General features: G+C 38.7%; 1 protein-coding gene across 1 annotated transcript; it reads left to right on the forward strand.

Annotated features, from left to right (window-relative positions):
* Positions 1-12,054: 12,054 nt before the first annotated feature.
* LOC110564025 (taste receptor type 2 member 103-like) lies at positions 12,055-16,121 on the forward strand. The gene is made up of 3 exons (XM_021661298.1): positions 12,055-12,069; positions 13,261-13,344; positions 15,192-16,121. Exons 1-3 carry the CDS (start codon positions 12,055-12,057, stop codon positions 16,119-16,121), a joined length of 1,029 nt encoding a protein of 342 aa, XP_021516973.1.
* The last annotated feature ends 1,664 nt before the right edge of the window (positions 16,122-17,785 follow it).

The following is a 17,785-nucleotide window of genomic DNA, read 5'->3' on the forward strand; positions in this document are numbered from 1 at the left end:
TGTTGGTATCCTCTGCCAAAGCAGCAAGTGCTCTTTACTGCTGATGCAGAACTTCATGGCCAAGTTTTAAACAATATTTGGAAGAGTTTTATTCACACCTATAGTATTGTATTTACAAAAAGATGTGGAAATGATGGTCACCTTAGGAAACTAATTCTGCCTACTCACAATGTCAATATCCACATTTATTCAGAATTCAATTAGTGTTCATATCTGCAGCTTACGAAGCATATTTCTGGTAGTTTCCAGGAGAATGGAACCATAGGCTCCCATGTTTGAATACTTGGTCCCGAGGTAAGGAAGGATTAGGAGGTACAGTCTTGTTGGATAATGTGTGTTACTGGGGATAGGTTTTCTTTGTTTTTTTTTCATAATTTTATTTTTTTTAATATTAGTCACAAGTCATTTACTTTGTATCCCAGCCATAGCCTCCTCCCTCATTCCCTTCCAATCCCTCTCTTCCTCCCTCCTCTCCTCCCTGCCCCTTTCCAAGTCCACTGATAGGGGAGGTCCTCCTCCTCTTCCATCTGACTCTATTTTATCAGTTATCTTCAGGACTGGCTACAATGTCCTCCTCTGTAGCTTAGCAAGGCTGCTTCTCAACAACCCAGATGTCCATCAATGGAAGAATGGATACAGAAATTGTGGTACTTTTACACAGTGGAATACTACTCAGCAATTACAAACAGGGAAATCTTTTTTTTAACTCTTATTAATTAGACTTTATTCACTTTGTATCCCCCCATAAGCTCCTCCCTCCTCCCCTCCTAATCCCACCTTTCTTTCCCCTTCTTCACGCATGCCCCTCCCCAAGTCCACTGATAGGGGAGGTCTCCCTCTCCTTCCTTTTGATCTTTAGTCTATCAGATCTCATCAGGAGTGGATGCATTGTCTTTTTGCTCTTATGATATCTCACTTAGGATGATCTTTTCTAGATCTCACCATTTGCCTGCAAATGTCATGATGCCCTGCAGACTATCAAAGCAGAGGCTGAGACTTATGGCCAACTGTTGGGCAGAGTGCATGGAATCTTATGTAAGAAGTGGGAAATAGTAAGATCTGCAGAGGACAGGAACTCCATAAGGAGAGCAACAGAACCAGAAAATTTGAACCCAGGGGTCTTTCCAGAGACTCATACTTCAACCAAGTTCCACGCATAGAGATAACCTAGAACCCCTGCACAGATGTAGCTCATGGCAGTTCAGTGTCTAAGTGGGTTCCATTGTAATAGGAAGAGGGACTGCCTCTGAGATAAACTGATTGGCCTGCTCTTTGATCACCACCCCCTGAGGTGGGGAGCAGTCTTACCAGGCCACTTATAAGTGGATACTAGACCTATAAGATAGGATGTACAGACTAAAATCTGTACACCTAAAGAAGATAAACAAGAAAGAGGACCTGGGGTAAGATGATCAATCCTCATTTAGAAAAACAAATGGGATGGACATTGGACGAAGGAGAAAACAAGAAACAGCACAGGAGCTTTTTTTCTTTCAGAAAAGACTCCACCTAGCAGTTATCAAAGCAGATACTAAGACTCATAACCAAACCTTGGGCAGAGTTCAGGGAACCATATGAAAGAAGGGAGAGAGAGGACAGGAGCTCCACAGGGACCAAATATATCTGGGCACAGGGTTCTTTTATGAGACTGTTTCTCCAACCAAGCACCATGTATGTATATAACCTAGAACTCTGCTCGGATGTAGCCTGTGGTAGCTCAGGCCTAGTAAGGGGAACAGGGACTATTTCTGACATGAACTCAGTGGCAGGTTCTTTGACTTTCCCACCCCCCAAGAGAGGAGCAGCCCTGCTAGGCCACAGAGGATGACTTTGCAGCCAGTCCTGAAGATACCTGATAAAACAGGGTCAGATGAAAGGGGAGGAGGTCCTCCTCTATGAGTGGACTTGGAAAGGGGCAGGGAGGAGATAAAGGAGGGAGTTTGGGATTGGGAGGGAATGTGGGATTGGGAGGGAATGAAGGAGAGGGATAGAGCTGGGATACAGAGTTAATAAAAGGTAACTAATAATTAAAATAAAAATTAATTTGAAAAATTAAAATCAAATCATATTTTTGGAAAAAAAGAAAAAAGACTATGAGCAGCACAACCAAATTTAGTAAGAAAGCCAGTTTTCAAGACAAGCATGCTATTCACCATACAGAAGTGACCATTGTGAGATAAGCCCAGTGGGAAATGTGTAATACTGGCTCCTTAGTGGTCATAGGGAGCTTCTGTGGCTTCCATTGTCTCCAGTAGTTGTTTTCTCAGCAAATATATAGTTTCACATACAAATGTGCAGAAATATGTGTCATGTGTCTTTGTCCTTTTTCTCTGTATTTCTATTCTGGCTGTATCCTTCTCTCAATTAAAAAAAATATATGGCCTGAGTACTCAGCATAAGCTTGAGTAATGAGCATAAAATGTTTAGACCATCATTCTGTCTTTCTCTTTTCCTTTCCTTTTGGCAAACAAAAGAATCTCCTCAACAAGGACCCCATCAGCAGGGACCAGTCCTGCTGGGAACCAAAGAAAGCCCACTATATCTAAGCTTATAAAGCTGCTACATTTATTACATCCCAGTTTTTTGAAACCAGTAAGTTCTTTCTTCCTAGCCCAACAACAAGCACCTCTCTACAGCCAACCTTTTCAGTAATCTAGATAACAGGTGTTAATCAAACATACACAACACACATGACTTTCACTTCTTCATCCCATTGGCAATACAGTAAAAACTGAATTTAAATAAATGTTCATTCTATTTACCTTACTAGCATTATCCATGCACCCCTCTGTCCCCAAGACCCCTCTTGATTAATGAGTCTCTCTGGGTGTGTGGACTCGAAGATGATTATCATTTGCTTAACAGCAAATATCCATTTATAAGTGAGGAAATCTTTAATCTGCCTTTCTTAGTCTGGGTTACCTCACTCAGAAGGATTTTTTTTTCCAGTTGCATTTATTTGCCTGAAGATTTTCATGGTGTGAACTTTTTTAAACACCTGAGCAATGCTTCATTGTGTAAATTTACCACAATTTTCTTTATCCATTCTTCTGTTGAGGGACATCTAGGTTGTTTCCAGTTTCTGGATATTATGAATAAAGCTTCTATTAATATAGTTGAACGACTATCCTTCTGGTAAGTTTGTAGTTTCATTTAGATATATAGTCAAGAATGATATAAGCTGGGTCTTGAGATAGATTGATTCCCAGTTTTCTAAGAAATTGCCACATTGATTTCCATGTTGGTTGTACAAGTTTGCATTCCCACTGGCAATGGAAGAGTGTTCCCCTTGCTCCATAATCTCATCAACGTGAGATGCCACTTGTGTTTTTAATCTTATTCATTCTAACAGGTGTAAGATGGAATGCCAAAGAAGTTTTGATTTACATTTCCCTGATACCTAAGGATGTAAAACATTTCTGAGCCATTTGAGATTCCTGTGTTAAGAATTTTTTGCTTAGATCTGTACCCCTATTTCTTAATTTTTTGATGTCTAGTTTCTTGAGTTCTTTATGTATTTGGATATTAGCCCTATATCAGATATGGAGTTTGTAAAAAGTATTTTCACATTCCACAGGCTGACGTTTGTCCCACTGATGGTGTCCTTTGCCTTACAGAAGCTTTCCAGTTTCGTAAGGTCCCATTTATTAATTGTTGATCTTAGAGTCTGAGCTGTGTTCAGGAATTTGTTATCTGTGGCAATGTGTTCAAGGCTAGCCCCTACTTTCTCTTCTATCATATTCAGTACGTGTGGTTTTTATTAGTAATCAGGCAGCTCTGCCATCATCCCCAGGAACCTAGCGGTAGCAAAATACTCATCACCAGCAGGCCACCTTTTTCAGGCCACCACGAACCACTTGTCGGTACCCAAACAGGCACTGAGTTGTGACAGCTTTACCACAGCCACGTGTGCAGTCACCTTATAAAAGAACCTGTCCTCTAACTAATTAATAAAAATTAAAATAAAAAATATTTTTTAAAAAGTCCTCTTTTTCTCGACACCTTCTTCCTGCCTCTCCCCGACAGAAGCCACTTCTTTGTCTCCCCCGCCCCCGCCCCTTCCAATAAACCTCTCACATGAGGCCTGTTTTGTGGTATGACTTCTTGGATTACACTGGTTGGCTCCGTCGCCTAACTCCCGACAGTTTTATGTTATGTCTTGATCCACTTGGATAGAGTTTTGTGCAGGGTGATTGATATGTATGTATCTATTTGCATTCTTCTACATACAGATATCAAGTTAGACCAGAAATATTTGGTAAAGATGCTTTCTTTTTTTAATTGTGTATTTCTGGCTTTTTTCTTTCTAATATCAAACCTTGGTACCATGGGTTTGTGGATTTATGTCTGTGTCTTGATTTGATTCCATTGATCAATATATCTGTTTTTATATGAATACCACGAAGCTTACATTACTATAGCTCTGTAGTACAACTTAAAATTCAGGATGGTTATACACCTTGAAGTTCTTTTACTAGTCAGGATTGTTCTAGCTATCCTATGTTTTTGTTTTTCCGTATGTAAGTATTTTTCTTTCAATGTTCATAAAGAAATTGGGTTGGAATTTTGATGGAGATTGTCTTGAATCTGCAGATTGGTTTACCCAGTTTTACTAGGTTAATTCTACATGAGCATGGGAGATCTTTTCATAGTATGATATATTGTAAAAGGTGTTGTTTCTGTGCTTTTTTTTTCAGTCCATTTGTCATTTGTATATAGGAAGGCAAGACTTTTTTTTAAATTAATTTTCACAGAAGATGTTTATCAGCTGTAGGAGTTCCTGCTAGAATTTTTTGGGATCGCTTATAATTGCTATCACATCATCTGTAAATAATGATACTTTGACTTCTTCATTTTCAATTTTTATTCCTCTGATCTCCAACAGTTGTCTTAATTGTTCCAGCTAGAATAATAAATACTATATTGAATAGATATTGGGAGAGTGGACAGCTTTGTCTTGTTCCTGATTTTGGTGGAATTGTTTTGAGTTTCTCTCCATTTAATTCAGTGTTGGCTACATGATTGCTGAAAATTGCATTTATTATGTTTAGGTATGTCCTTTGTATCCCTTCTTTTTTTTTTAAGCATCTCCTTTATTTTTTTTATTTTTTTTATAATTTTTTTTAATTTTTCATCAATTACACTTTATTCATTCTGCATTCCCCCATAAGCCCCTCCCTCCTCCCTCTGCATGCATGCCACTCCCCAAGTCCACTGATAGGGGAGGTTCTCCTCTCCTTTCTGATCTTAGTCTATCAATTCACATCAAAAGTGGCTGCATTGTCCTCTACTATGGCCTGGTAGGGCTGCTCCCCCCCAGGGGGAGGTGATCAAAGAGCAGGCCAATCAGATTATGTCAGAGGCAGTCCCTCTTCACATTACTCTGTAACCCAATTGGACTCTGAACTGCCCTGGGCTACATCTGTGCAGGGGTTCTGGGTTATCTCTATGAATAGTCCTTGGTTGGAGTATGAGTCTCTGGGAAGTTCCCTGTGTTCAAATTTTCTTGTTCTGTTGCTCTCCTTGTGGAGACCCTGTCCTCTCCAGCTCTTACTATTTCCCAGTTCTTACATAAAATTCCATTCACTCTGCCCAACAGTTGCCCATCAGGCTCAGCATCTGCATTGATAGTCTGTAGGGCAGAGGCTTTCAGAGGCCCTCTGTGGTAGGTTCCTAGGTTGTTTCTTGTTTTCTTCTTCTTCTGATGTCCATCCTCTTTGCCTTTCCAGATGGTGATTGGACATTTTAGTTAGGGTCCTCTCTCTTGCTTAGTTTCTTTAGATGCACAGGTTTTAGTGAGTTTGTCCTATGTTGTATGTCTATATGAGTGAGTATATACCATGTGTATCTTTTTGCTTCTGGGACAACTCACTCAGGATGATCCTTTCCAGATCCCACCATTTACCTGCAAATTTCATGATTTCCTTATTTTTCATTGCTGAGTAATATTCCATTGTGTAAAGGTACCACAATTTCTGCATCCATTCTTCAGTTGAGGGGCATCTGGGTTGTTTCCAGCTTCTGGCTATTACAAATAAAGCTGCTACAAACATGGTTGAGAAAATGTCCTTTTTGTGTACTTGAGCCTCTTTTGGATATATGCCCAGGAGTGGTATGGCTGGATCTTGAGGAAGCGCTATTCCTAGTTGTCTGAGAAAGCGCCAGATTGATTTCCAGAGTGGCTGTACAAGTTTACATTCCCACCAGCAGTGGAGAAGGGTTCCCCTTTCTCCACAACCTCTCCAGCATGTGTTGTCACTTGAGTTTTTGATCTTGGCCATTCTCATTGGGTGTAAGGTGAAATCTCAGGGTTGTTTTGATTTGCATTTCCCTAATGGCTAGTGAGGTTGAGCATTTCTTTAAGTGCTTCTGGAGGTATCTCCATCCCTGATCTTAAGCTGTACTATAGAGCAACAGTTTTAAAAACTGCATGGTACTGGCATAAAAACAGAATGGTGGATCAATGGAACCAAACAGAGGACACAGAAATAAACCCACACACTTATGGACACCTGATCTTTGACAAAGATGCCAAAACCATTCAATGGAAAAAAGATAGCATCTTCAACAAATGGTGCTGGTCCAACTGGATGTCTACCATGTAGAAAAATGAAAATAGATCCATACTTATCACCCTGCACAAAACTGAAGTCCAAGTGGATCAAAGACCTCAACATAAAACCAGACACATTAAATCGGCTTGAAAAAAAAGTGGGAAATACCCTAGAACTCATTGGTACAGGAGAAAACTTCCTGAACAGAACACCAACAGCACAGGCTCTAAGAGCAACGATCAATAAATGGGACCTCATGAAACTGAAAAGCTTCTGCAAAGCAAAGGACACCGTCATCAAAACAAAGCGACCGCCTACAGATTGGGAAAGAATCTTCACCAACCCTTTATCTGACAGAGGACTCATATCCAGTATATATAAAGAACTAAAGAAGCTGAAAAACAGCAAACCAAGTAATCCAATTTAAAAAATGGGGAACAGAGCTAAACAGAGAATTCTCTGGAGAGGAATATCGAATGGCAGAGAAGCACTTAAAGAAATGTATCCCTTCTTTCCATGATTTTTATCATGAAGTGATGGTGGATTTTGTCAAAGGCTTTTTTGGTGTCTAGTGAAATAATTGTTGTCTTCTTCTTCTTCTTCTTCTTCTTCTTCTTCTTCTTCTTCTTCTTCTTCTTCAGCTTGATTATATGAAGAATTAAATTGACTGATATATTTTTTTTATCTTGACCCATCTCTGAAGCTTACATAATCACGGTGGATGATTTTTCGGTGTGGTTTTAGATTTGATTTTCCAGGATATTTTGAGTATTTTTACATCTATGTTCATGAAGCAAATTGGTCAGTAAATTCTTTTTTTGTTGTTGAATCCTCATGTGATTTGAGTATCAGAGTGACTGTGGCCTCATAAAATGAATTTAGCACTGTTCCTTCTATTTTTATTTTGTGGAATAATTTGAGGAGTATTGGCATTACCATTGACATTAAACTCATCTTTGAATGTCCGATAGAATTCTATACTAAAATAGACCCTCTCTCAGTTTTTTTTGGTTGGAGACTTTTAACAATTTCTTCCATTTACTTAGAGATTATAGGTATATTTAAGTTGTTTGTGTGGTCTTAGTTTAACTTGTTTAAGTTGTTTGTGTGGTCTTAGTTTAACTTGGGTAAATTATATTTATTGAGAAAACTATTTCTTCCAGATTTTTTTAATTTTACAGCATAGATTTGCAGATGGGTTAGAGGCAGGGGGATGTGAGCAGCAGGAATCAGGTGGGGCAGTAAGAGAATGAAGAAAAGAATATGGGGAGAGATACATGTAACATTTGGATGATAATGCAAAAACCTAGTGCAGTGCAAACTTCCTGAAACCTATGAAGGTGATTGACCCTACTGAGACTCCTGGTAAAAAAGAATATGGATCACAAATAGGCTGTCTTCTTTAACCAGGCAAGCTTCCAGAGGTGGGACTGTTGCACCAACCCAGTAACAGAACCTTTGCTCTATCACGTGTCCTGTCTGCAAGGTATGCTGGGACAATGATGGCCCAGAGCTTGTGGGCGTGGCCAACCAATGACCTGTCTAAACTGATGTCCAAGCCAAAAGATGGTACCCACACCAGGTATTCCTTAGATGACCAGAAACCAGAGTCTGGAGAAAATACAAGGCAAACAATTTGATAAGATATATAGTCTCCTAGAGAAAATTTTACCAAAAGATTATTTCTGTGTGGATAGTGAGATTCTTGTTGTTTTTATACTTTGTGGCCTATGTTAAGGAGAAGATGAGCAGCAGAAACATTCTTCGGAAATAGAAAACAGGGAAGCCTTTGTAAGAAAAACACACACAGAGCAGTTCCTTTAAACTTTTCTGCATGCATCCATTGTACTTACTTGCTATTGATTTTCAAAGACTAATCATGCTATCTCCCTAAGATAGGATAGTCAGTTCCCCACATCCTCCATATACTGGGTTTTAAATTTTACTAGCTGACATCTAAACTTGATCAATTCAAATTACATGGAGTTTAGATAAGGCAATATCTTTCAAAACAGTGAAAGACAGTATGCCTTTATTTGCATGTCAGCAAATGAGAATTCAGCTTTAAATTCAACACCAGCAACTGAAGATTAAGCCTGTAGTAAGGTCATGAGTTGGAGTTATGTACAGTATATAAGTAAAACTGGCATGGAATATTAACTTTGTTTTAGTTAATTTTGCCTTCCTCCTTAACATTTGCTATAGAATGTAAAAGCCTCAAGAACCTCACTGTCTACAAAGAAGCCACATATTCATAGCAAACCTTAGCTAAGAGATTATAAATCTCAACAAGTTATATTTGCCTTGTATTTTGTCCTGACCTAAGTAGTATTTACTGTATTTTCCATCTAAATTACAGACTAAGTTTTTAAAAACCTTGACAGTGTCTCCAAGTCATTGATGATCTATCTGTCCTAACTCTGGCATGAGTAGTTATATGTCCCAAGATGATGATTTTTTTTCTTTAAATTTTTCTCTCATTTATTACTTCCTTACCACAGTGTCCCCTCTCTCCCTTTCCACCTAGTCTCTTCACAACCACCCATCTGCATCCCCGTAGAAAAGAACAAAACTAGAAGGGGTATCAAACAAACATGGCATAACAATCTACAATGAGATCAGGTACATGCCATCACAATAAAGGCTGGACAAGGCAACCCAGTAGGAGGGGGAAAGTCCCACAAGTAGGCAAAAGAGACAGACCTCCATCGCAGGAATTCTTACCGCCATGCGTGTCTTCAGAATTGATTTGCTCTGAGGAAGTTGATATACTGCTATTCAACTATACTTCATCCAGGTTAATATACTGGTGAAAGAAAATGAATGTTCTTCCTGCCTATCAGGAAGCAATTTTACAGTACCTGGCACACTACTAACCTCAAAATGTTTTGTCAGTTCGGGATAGTCAAATTCTCTAATCTCACACTTTTTCACCCAAAGATGTAATATAGGAATGTTCCCTGGTGATAAATTGGGGGGGGGGGGTTATGCTTTTCCTTATCTTTTATTTGTGTGTGTGATGTATAAGCACATGAGCAGGTACATGCCTATCCACACACATGTGGAGCCCAGGTGCAGACACTGGGTGTCCTTTCTTATTGCTTTTCACACTATATTTTGAGAGAGTCTCTTTCTCTGAAATTCAAACTCACTGATTTCCTAAGATTTCTGGCCCAAAAGATCCCTGTATTTGACTGTCGCTACCTGATGGAGCCAGGATATACTGGTGTACTCTTGCACCTGGCCCTTACACAGGTGTAGAAGATGGACTCAGGCCCTTATTCTTGCAGAGCAAGCACTTTCCATTTGAGACATGCCTGTTGTTTACTCAATGACTGGCAAGATTCTTACTGAACACAGAAACTTTCAGGAGAGTTCATTGGTATATATCAGGACCATCAAGACCCTGATGTGTGTGTGTGTGTGTGTGTATGTGTTCCAGATATCAAAAATGATCCATGCTGGAGTGATGGCTCATCATTCTAAGAGCATGGGCTTATTTTCTTGAGGATCAATGTTGATTCCCAGCTCTCAGATCGTTGCTCACAACCATTTCGAACTCCAGGTCTAGGAGATCTGAAAGCCCTTTTCTGGCCTATGTAGATATTGCATGAATTTGGCCCACAGGTGAAACATTACATTCAACACACATAAATAAGTAAAATAATATTTTAAATGTGTTAAAAATCACTCACACTTGATGAGCCTCTCATAACTTCTGTTGTCTATCCTCATTTCTCCCCCAAGTTATTTGAACATGGGTGATTACTAAACCTTTAATTTTGCGCAAGTTTATTAAGTAAAAGTATTAAATATTATGAAATTTTCTGAGGGGTAACACTGTGCAAGGGGAATAACAACAGGCTACCTTTTTTCTGGAACAATCATTCCTTCATAAGATCTTTTAGAGCATTTTCAGAATCATAAATAATGTATATTTCATCTGTATAATGGCTATGGTCCTCCACTTCATGTTTTATGTTTGTATTTTCTATTTTGTATCACTGTTTGTATCACTATTTTGTATCTAAACACAATATTGCTTATGTTTGGTCTATTTCAATTCTGTGGATTTGGGTGTTTATTGTGGTTCCAAATAATTTGTATGGCAAGAACAGCAAGTTCTATTCCAAATAGAAATTTTGGCTGACCTTGCTGGGGACCGCACCATCTCCTTTCTGAGAACATAGTAATCAATTTCATAGGTGAATAAGGCAGGTTGGCCAGATTTATTATTCTTTCACCTATCTATGTAATCATATGTATCTATGAAACTATGTATCTTTCTATTTATCCATATGTTCATTGATCCATCTATCATCTAACTAATTGTATTTATATGTATAATCTATCATCTATCTATGTATTCACCACCTATCATCATCTAATATATATTATTTATATATCATACATTTATCAATTTCTGAATCTACATATCTACCCATGTCTTATACATAGAAAACACTGTTTTCTGCCTCAAAATGTGAAACATATTAATACAATATATGAACTGATCAAGGACAACAGCAATAGACATACTAAAGTGGACAGGAAGAAACCCATGAGGCCTCCCCCTATACAATGAAACTATAGCCACCAAGGAATGATGAACAGAAGGTTTAGTCTTCCCCTGGGAAGAGAACACCAATTGGTAATGTGATACTAAATTCTCAGCCCTGAAAACAAGCATATAAATAACATTATTACACTGGGCAAGTATACTGTATTTCTATATTTAGGAAAACATATGAGTATACATATACATATATGCATATTGAAATAATTAATGAAAAAGGAGGTCATACCAAACCTTTGGCAGAGTACAGGGAATCATAAGAAAGAAGGGGAGTTAGTCTGATGGGGAAAGGATAGGAGCTCCACAAGGACCAAATATATCTGGGCACAGGGTCTTTTCTGAGACTGACATTCAACCAAGGACCATGTATGGATATAACCTAGAACCTCCACTCAGATGTAGCCTGTGGTAGCTCAGTAACCAATTGGTTTCCCAAAGTGAGGGGAACAGGGACTATTTCTAACAGGAACTCAATGACTGGCTCTTTGGTCTCCCCACCCCCGAAGGGAGGAGCAGTCCTGTTAGGCCACAGAGGAGGGCTTTGCAGCCAGTCCTGAAGATACCTGATAAAACAGGATCAGATGAATGGGGAGGAGGTCCCCCCTATCAGTGGACTTGGAAAGGGGCACAGTGGAGATGAGGGAGGGAGGGAGGGACTGGGAGGGAATGAGGGATCGGGACATGGCTGGGATACAGAGTTAATAAAATGTAACTGATAAAAAAAATAAAAAAGAAAAAGAAAAAGGAGGTCATAGATTTGAAAGAGAGCAGGGAGGGGTATGTGTGAGGACTCAGATTGAGGAAATGGAAGAGAAAAATGATATAATTATATTATGAGCACAAAAAGTAAAAAAAAAAATAAAGTAACAAAATTTAAAAAGAACAAAGTAATTTACTTGCTTGAATTTTGTATAAATTGTAGTGATGGTGATGCAGAATGTAATGTAGTTTTATCTTTTTAGAATATAGATATTAAAGATTATAGCTGGTATTTGCTACTTTGTGGGTTCTTTTATCTTCCAACCTTCTCTACCCCTTTTCTGCCCTTTCAACCCCCTAAGAGTACATAGTAGAGAACAAAGAATAGAGAGAAAAGGGATCTACATCATTGTTAGGCTACTTCCTGATAATGAGGGACACACAATTCCTTGCGACAGTAATCTTTGCTGTTAGAATATCTAATTACTTCTTTCTTCTTTGTGCACAGCTCATTAACAAGCCAGGACCAACAACAACCAAACAACAATCAATCAACAGCCAGCCATTCATCTCAGGGCCACAACATTATGTACCCAGAATTCCCAATGTCACACAGTTGCATAAATTTTCTGCAGTAGAGCATGAGGCAAATCATAATCTTCTGCTGTAGATGATCGGAAGCAGCCTTATATCTCACCCTTGGGATTAAAATGAAAATATATTCCCATAATATTTCTGTGTTATTTGAAGAAACCATACCTCCAAAATTGTCACTAAAAGAAGATGCATAGTTAGTGAGTTATTATTATAAATAGAATGACCTAAACAGAGAGAGAGATGCACTGTTAGACATTTTTGTTAAATTCTTTTAAACTGTGTTGTTATATGTGTGTGTGTGCTTTAATTATAGATAAGGTTACAAAGGCGTTCGTGTAGACAGCCCCCATCTAGGATAATAATCTGTAACTTCTCTCTGTAGATGAATCATATGGGAGCTGGCCTTGGTGCCACCCCACTCTATCTGGAATAGACTTTTTTCCCAGGATCTGTTGTTCAGGAAGCGTCACAAGAGTTTCCGATGTATAGTGGAAGGCACAGGATAGGGGTGTGCTCGGGGAAGCACGTGGGGTTTGTGTCACTCTCTCACGGCACACGCAAATTCTCTCACTTTTTCAAGGACCTGAAGGTTTAGTAGCAGCACCTACTCCACACAGCCAGCCTGACAGGGTGCTTTGCATTGTCTTCTTCCTCAGTTTTGTTAGATGAAAGGAGTCACGCCAATAGGACCTTCTTGCCTTTGCACTGATGGTAAGATTATGTTAATATTACTTTCTAGTCTTAGCAATTTCCCTTAAAAACCTTTCAGCACCTGCCCTAATTTACCTCCTCAGCATGTCTTAGCCTTAAATCTGGTTTTCGTTTTCTTTTCAGGAGATTGAGGTTGTGGTAATGCTGGAAAACCACATCTTTCCTGTAATCTGCATAGATCCCTTTGTTGTTGATGATGTTATTGTTGTTAGATAGCATCTCCTGGTGCAGCCCAGGTGTGCTTTTGGCTTGTCTTCCTGTTTCGCTCTCCTCAGCGCTGGGCTGTCGTCACACCTGTGCCCCCTCCCACCATGTTTCCTGAAACTTTTCCGTGTGTTTTCCTCTCATCTTTGATTTTTTGTTGTATTTTGGATCATTCTTTTTTTTTAACCATGTTCATAGCAGCTTTATTTGTTATTTGTTATTGCCAAAATCTGGAAACAACCCAGACGTCCCTCAACTGAGGAATGGATACAGAAATTGTGGTACATTTACACAATGTAATACTACTCAGCAGTTAAAAACAAGGAAGTCATGAAATTTTTTTTTCAATGCAGTTTATTCAGGAACCTTGAACAATCATCTGACCCTGGGGAAATCCAGCCCACAGCTTACATAGCCTCGGGTTGATACCCCAGGTCCCGCCTCTGAGAAAAAGGTATCGGACGGGTCTGATGCTCTTTGGGTGGATGACACCTAAATGAACATCTGTACAAAGTCCCAATTTATTTCTAATATCAGAGATCAGACCTCTACTCTTGCCTGATGCGTCTAAAACAAAAAGGGGGAACTGTAGAGAGCTGCGGAATGCTGTGCCTTAAAGATGGAGCTGGTTTCCGCCTTCCACCTTCCCGATGGTGAGTGCTCTCTGTCACGAACAATTCCACATTTGGCTAAGGCTGAGGATCTGGCTTGCTTCCATGTATGTGGACCTATCTGCATTGCCCCCGTGGCACGCCTGGGTTGGCTACCCAGAGGCTATGTAAGCTGTGGATCATTCTTTAACTTGTGGAGAATGATACAGTGGCCCACTTCATCCTCCATATTGTTTAGGCAACGTTTCTTCCTACATCTGCCTTGCTACCCACAGTTATGTTAGTGGTACAGTTCTTGCTTCAAAGCAGATGAAATGCTTGATGTCTGAAACTCCTTGGTGTTGCTGGGGGAATCAGATGAACTAACACAGGAGGACAGAGAATTGTGAAGATTCCTGCCATAGATGAAAAGTCGTTTAATCTTTGTTTTACAGCACTATCAGAAAATGCTTATATGTCTTTTCTCATAAATACGGTAGTCACAAATTTACAAATTTATGTTACTACTACCTCAACTATACTTGAAAGTAAATTCACACAATCTCTTACCCTCTATTATAGCATCTAGCATGAAGTACATGAGCAATGAATGTTAAACTCAAATAATTGAAGTGAGAACAAAGATTTGGATAGAAATAAATATTATTTATTAGTGTATATTTACATGACATGCATATGAATGATGACCTTATAAAAAGCAAAATAATTAGTATCTTCAGTACAAAGTATTTGAAGAAGAACGGTTCTGTCATTGGATAGGTAACTGACAATTGAAGGAAGAATTTTGAAAAATGCGCATAGGACCCTGTACATACAGAATTTTGATGTATTTAATGAGCTTCTTATTTTATATGTTAGTCTAGATTTTTATTCCCTGATGGTGAGTTAGGATTCTATATTAGTAGTACAGAAAAAAATCCAGACTAAATTATGTACATGAGGCAAGACAAACAGTAATGTAAATAAATGTTTTATCTTCATGGCAGCGTGTGAGAATTCAATTTTTCCTCCTACAGCAACTATGGGGAGCTTCAGGCTGTTGTGTGCAGGGCACAGAACATCAGGATGACGTTCCTCTGGGCTGTCTAACAACAAAAGCTTTCTTGTGAGGAGAAAGGAAACCTGGTCATTAGCGAAAATTGGTTTTTGGTTTTCACTGACTATGAGAACTCATGGAAGCGAACATGTTAAGAATCGGATACAACATTTTAGAGGATTGCATTAATACCTCTTTGATAGTACAGAAGAAATCAAAGCATCGTGGTGGTGACAATGAGCGCTGTCCTACAAGTCACACTGAAAACTATTTCAAGTGTAGAGTTCATCATAGGAATTTTAGGAAACGCATTCATGGCTCTGGTGAACACCGTAGACTGGATGAAAAGAGGAAAGATCTCCGCGGTGGATAAGATCCACACTGCTCTAGCCATCTCCAGAATTGCTTTCTTGTTGTCAGTAATCTCAATTTTTTTGGTATCATTACAGAACAATGGTTCATTGGAAAAAATAAGAATGCAAACTATTCCCTGGACTGTGACCAATCATTTCAGCGTCTGGCTTGCCACATGCCTCAGCATGTTTTATTTTCTCAAAATAGCTAATTTCTCAAACTCCCTTTTTCGTGTTCTCAAGTGGAAAGTAAACAGAGTGGTTTCTGTGACGCTGGCACTATCTCTGATAATCTTGTTTATAAACATTATAGTCATAAAAATATTCACTGATAGATTCCAAGAAAACACACTCCACACGTATAGTTCAAATAACACTGTAAACGTTCACAGGCTCTTTTTACTCATCAACTCTGTTTTCACACTCATACCATTCACTATGTCCCTGATAATGTTTCTCCTGCTCATCTTCTCCCTGTGGAGACATCTGAAGAACATGCAGCACAATGCCACAGGCTCCAGAGATGTCCGCACCATGGCCCACATAAAGTCCCTGCAAACTGTCGTCACCTTTCTGTTATTATATACTGGGTTTTTTATGTCACTTCTTTTACAGTCTTTGAATACTAACTCTCAATATAAAAATCTTATTTCTGTGTTTTTACGGAGCATAGGAATAGCTTTTCCCTCTTGTCACTCATGTGTCCTGATTCTGGCAAACGGTAAGCTGAGGCAGGCCTTCCTTTCTGTGATGTGGTGGCTGAGGTATAAGCACAGATAGACAGAGAATTGTGCTCCTTAAAAGTTATCAGGGATCCTCTTCCACAGTCTAGGGAAAATTCAGTTAATAAGTACTGGGGTTTAAGAAGGAATCCAGTTTATAAATCTCACAGGCCATGAGCCTTCAGGCAAAGAATTCACTGTAGAACTGGAGAGGCAAAGAGAGGAATTGCCCCCTGTGAGCTGTAGTCTGAGGATAAGTGTCAGTCTGTCAAGAGAAGAACTTATATATATATATATTCCTTGTGAGAAAGCAGGGATTGTGAAAGATGTTGTGCCATGAGAAATGTACCTAAGGTTAGCTGGTAACATCTCACCACAGATGGAAATAGTGTGTGTTCTGATAGTCTAACACAATCAGGTGGTTCAAAAGGTCCATGGACAGTCCTGGAGAAGAGTCCTTTGGAAGCACAAGGAGACTACTTAGTGTATAATACAACAGTGGTTTGCCGTTGTGTCTTCAGGACTTCTCTTTTTAGGATCTTGTTGTCTGGAGAAGTTGCTTAAGGCGAGAATAACTGCAAGTTCTGTGGGGGATGAAAGAGAGACTGCAGGAGGCACGAGTTAAGCCCGTGATGCAGCAGCACCTGAAGGGGAACAAGACTGTCACGATGGGCTTAGGTGTAATGATAAGGGATGCATATATGTGCAAATTTATGATTTCCAAATAGTTTTCAGCTTTGTGTAACTTTAGAAAATACTACGTAGTATATCCATTATCCCAACACAATCTATATACATATATGTATGTTCATATATGTATATATGTATAATGTACATAAGGACTGCTTACCTGTAAGAACTGATATAAATATGTTTTGGATGAATAATTATCCTTTTAAATATTTAAAAATAATTAATGAGTAAAATATGAGATATGTCTACACATAACAGTGAAGTATGAAATGAAAAATTATTTTATTCTATCACATAAGAATGAATTTATAATCTAGAAAAAAAGATGTCAAGAATTGAATATAAATTCTAGGTTTGGCCATGAGATATACTTTCCAAATGCTTCAAGTATAAGATCAATTTTGAAATTGAAAAATATATATATCTGGGCCAACTATCAAGTGCTTTGATCTATTTAATTATCTCCTTTCCTTTCAGTAGTCTGGAGATAGAGCTAATGTCATAGTCTTGTCCTCTTATCTTCACACCCCACATGAAAAATGTCTGCCAGACGCTAATAATATTTTTTTATTTTTAAAATTAAAACATTTTTAGTTTATTCCAGTTTTATACTGACATTATGTAATTTGGAAAGCAATACTTATTGAAACACACTATTCTGGGACAAATACTCTGTTTTTCTATGTAGTTTATCTATATAACCTATTCTGTTTTAATTTTATTTTCATGGGGGTAAGTAACTCTTATGGTTGCATTTTAATTGAATATCTCAATGTGGAATTTCTGGTTTTGTGTGTGTTTTATGTCTGTGATTCTCAACCTTCATAATACGGCTGCCCTTTAATACACTTCTGGATAATCCTTTATGAGCACACAGATAGGGAGCAGTGTCTCAATACCAAAGACCATCAGAATTTCGTGTTGTGTGATGGTCTTAGGTGAACCCTTTGGGGGTCACTACCCACAGGTTGAGAACCACAGCTCAACAACGAAGTTATCGCAGGAATAGAGATTCAGAGTAATCTACAG

The sequence above is a fragment of the Meriones unguiculatus genome, chromosome 5, assembly GCF_030254825.1.
Source record: "Meriones unguiculatus strain TT.TT164.6M chromosome 5, Bangor_MerUng_6.1, whole genome shotgun sequence".
Classification (NCBI taxonomy): domain Eukaryota; kingdom Metazoa; phylum Chordata; class Mammalia; order Rodentia; family Muridae; genus Meriones; species Meriones unguiculatus.

Coding starts and splice junctions, on each gene's coding strand:
- LOC110564025 (XM_021661298.1), top strand. Junction 13,345..15,191: donor TTGTTGATGATGTTATTGTT/GTTAGATAGCAT, acceptor CCTCTTTGATAG/TACAGAAGAAATCAAAGCAT.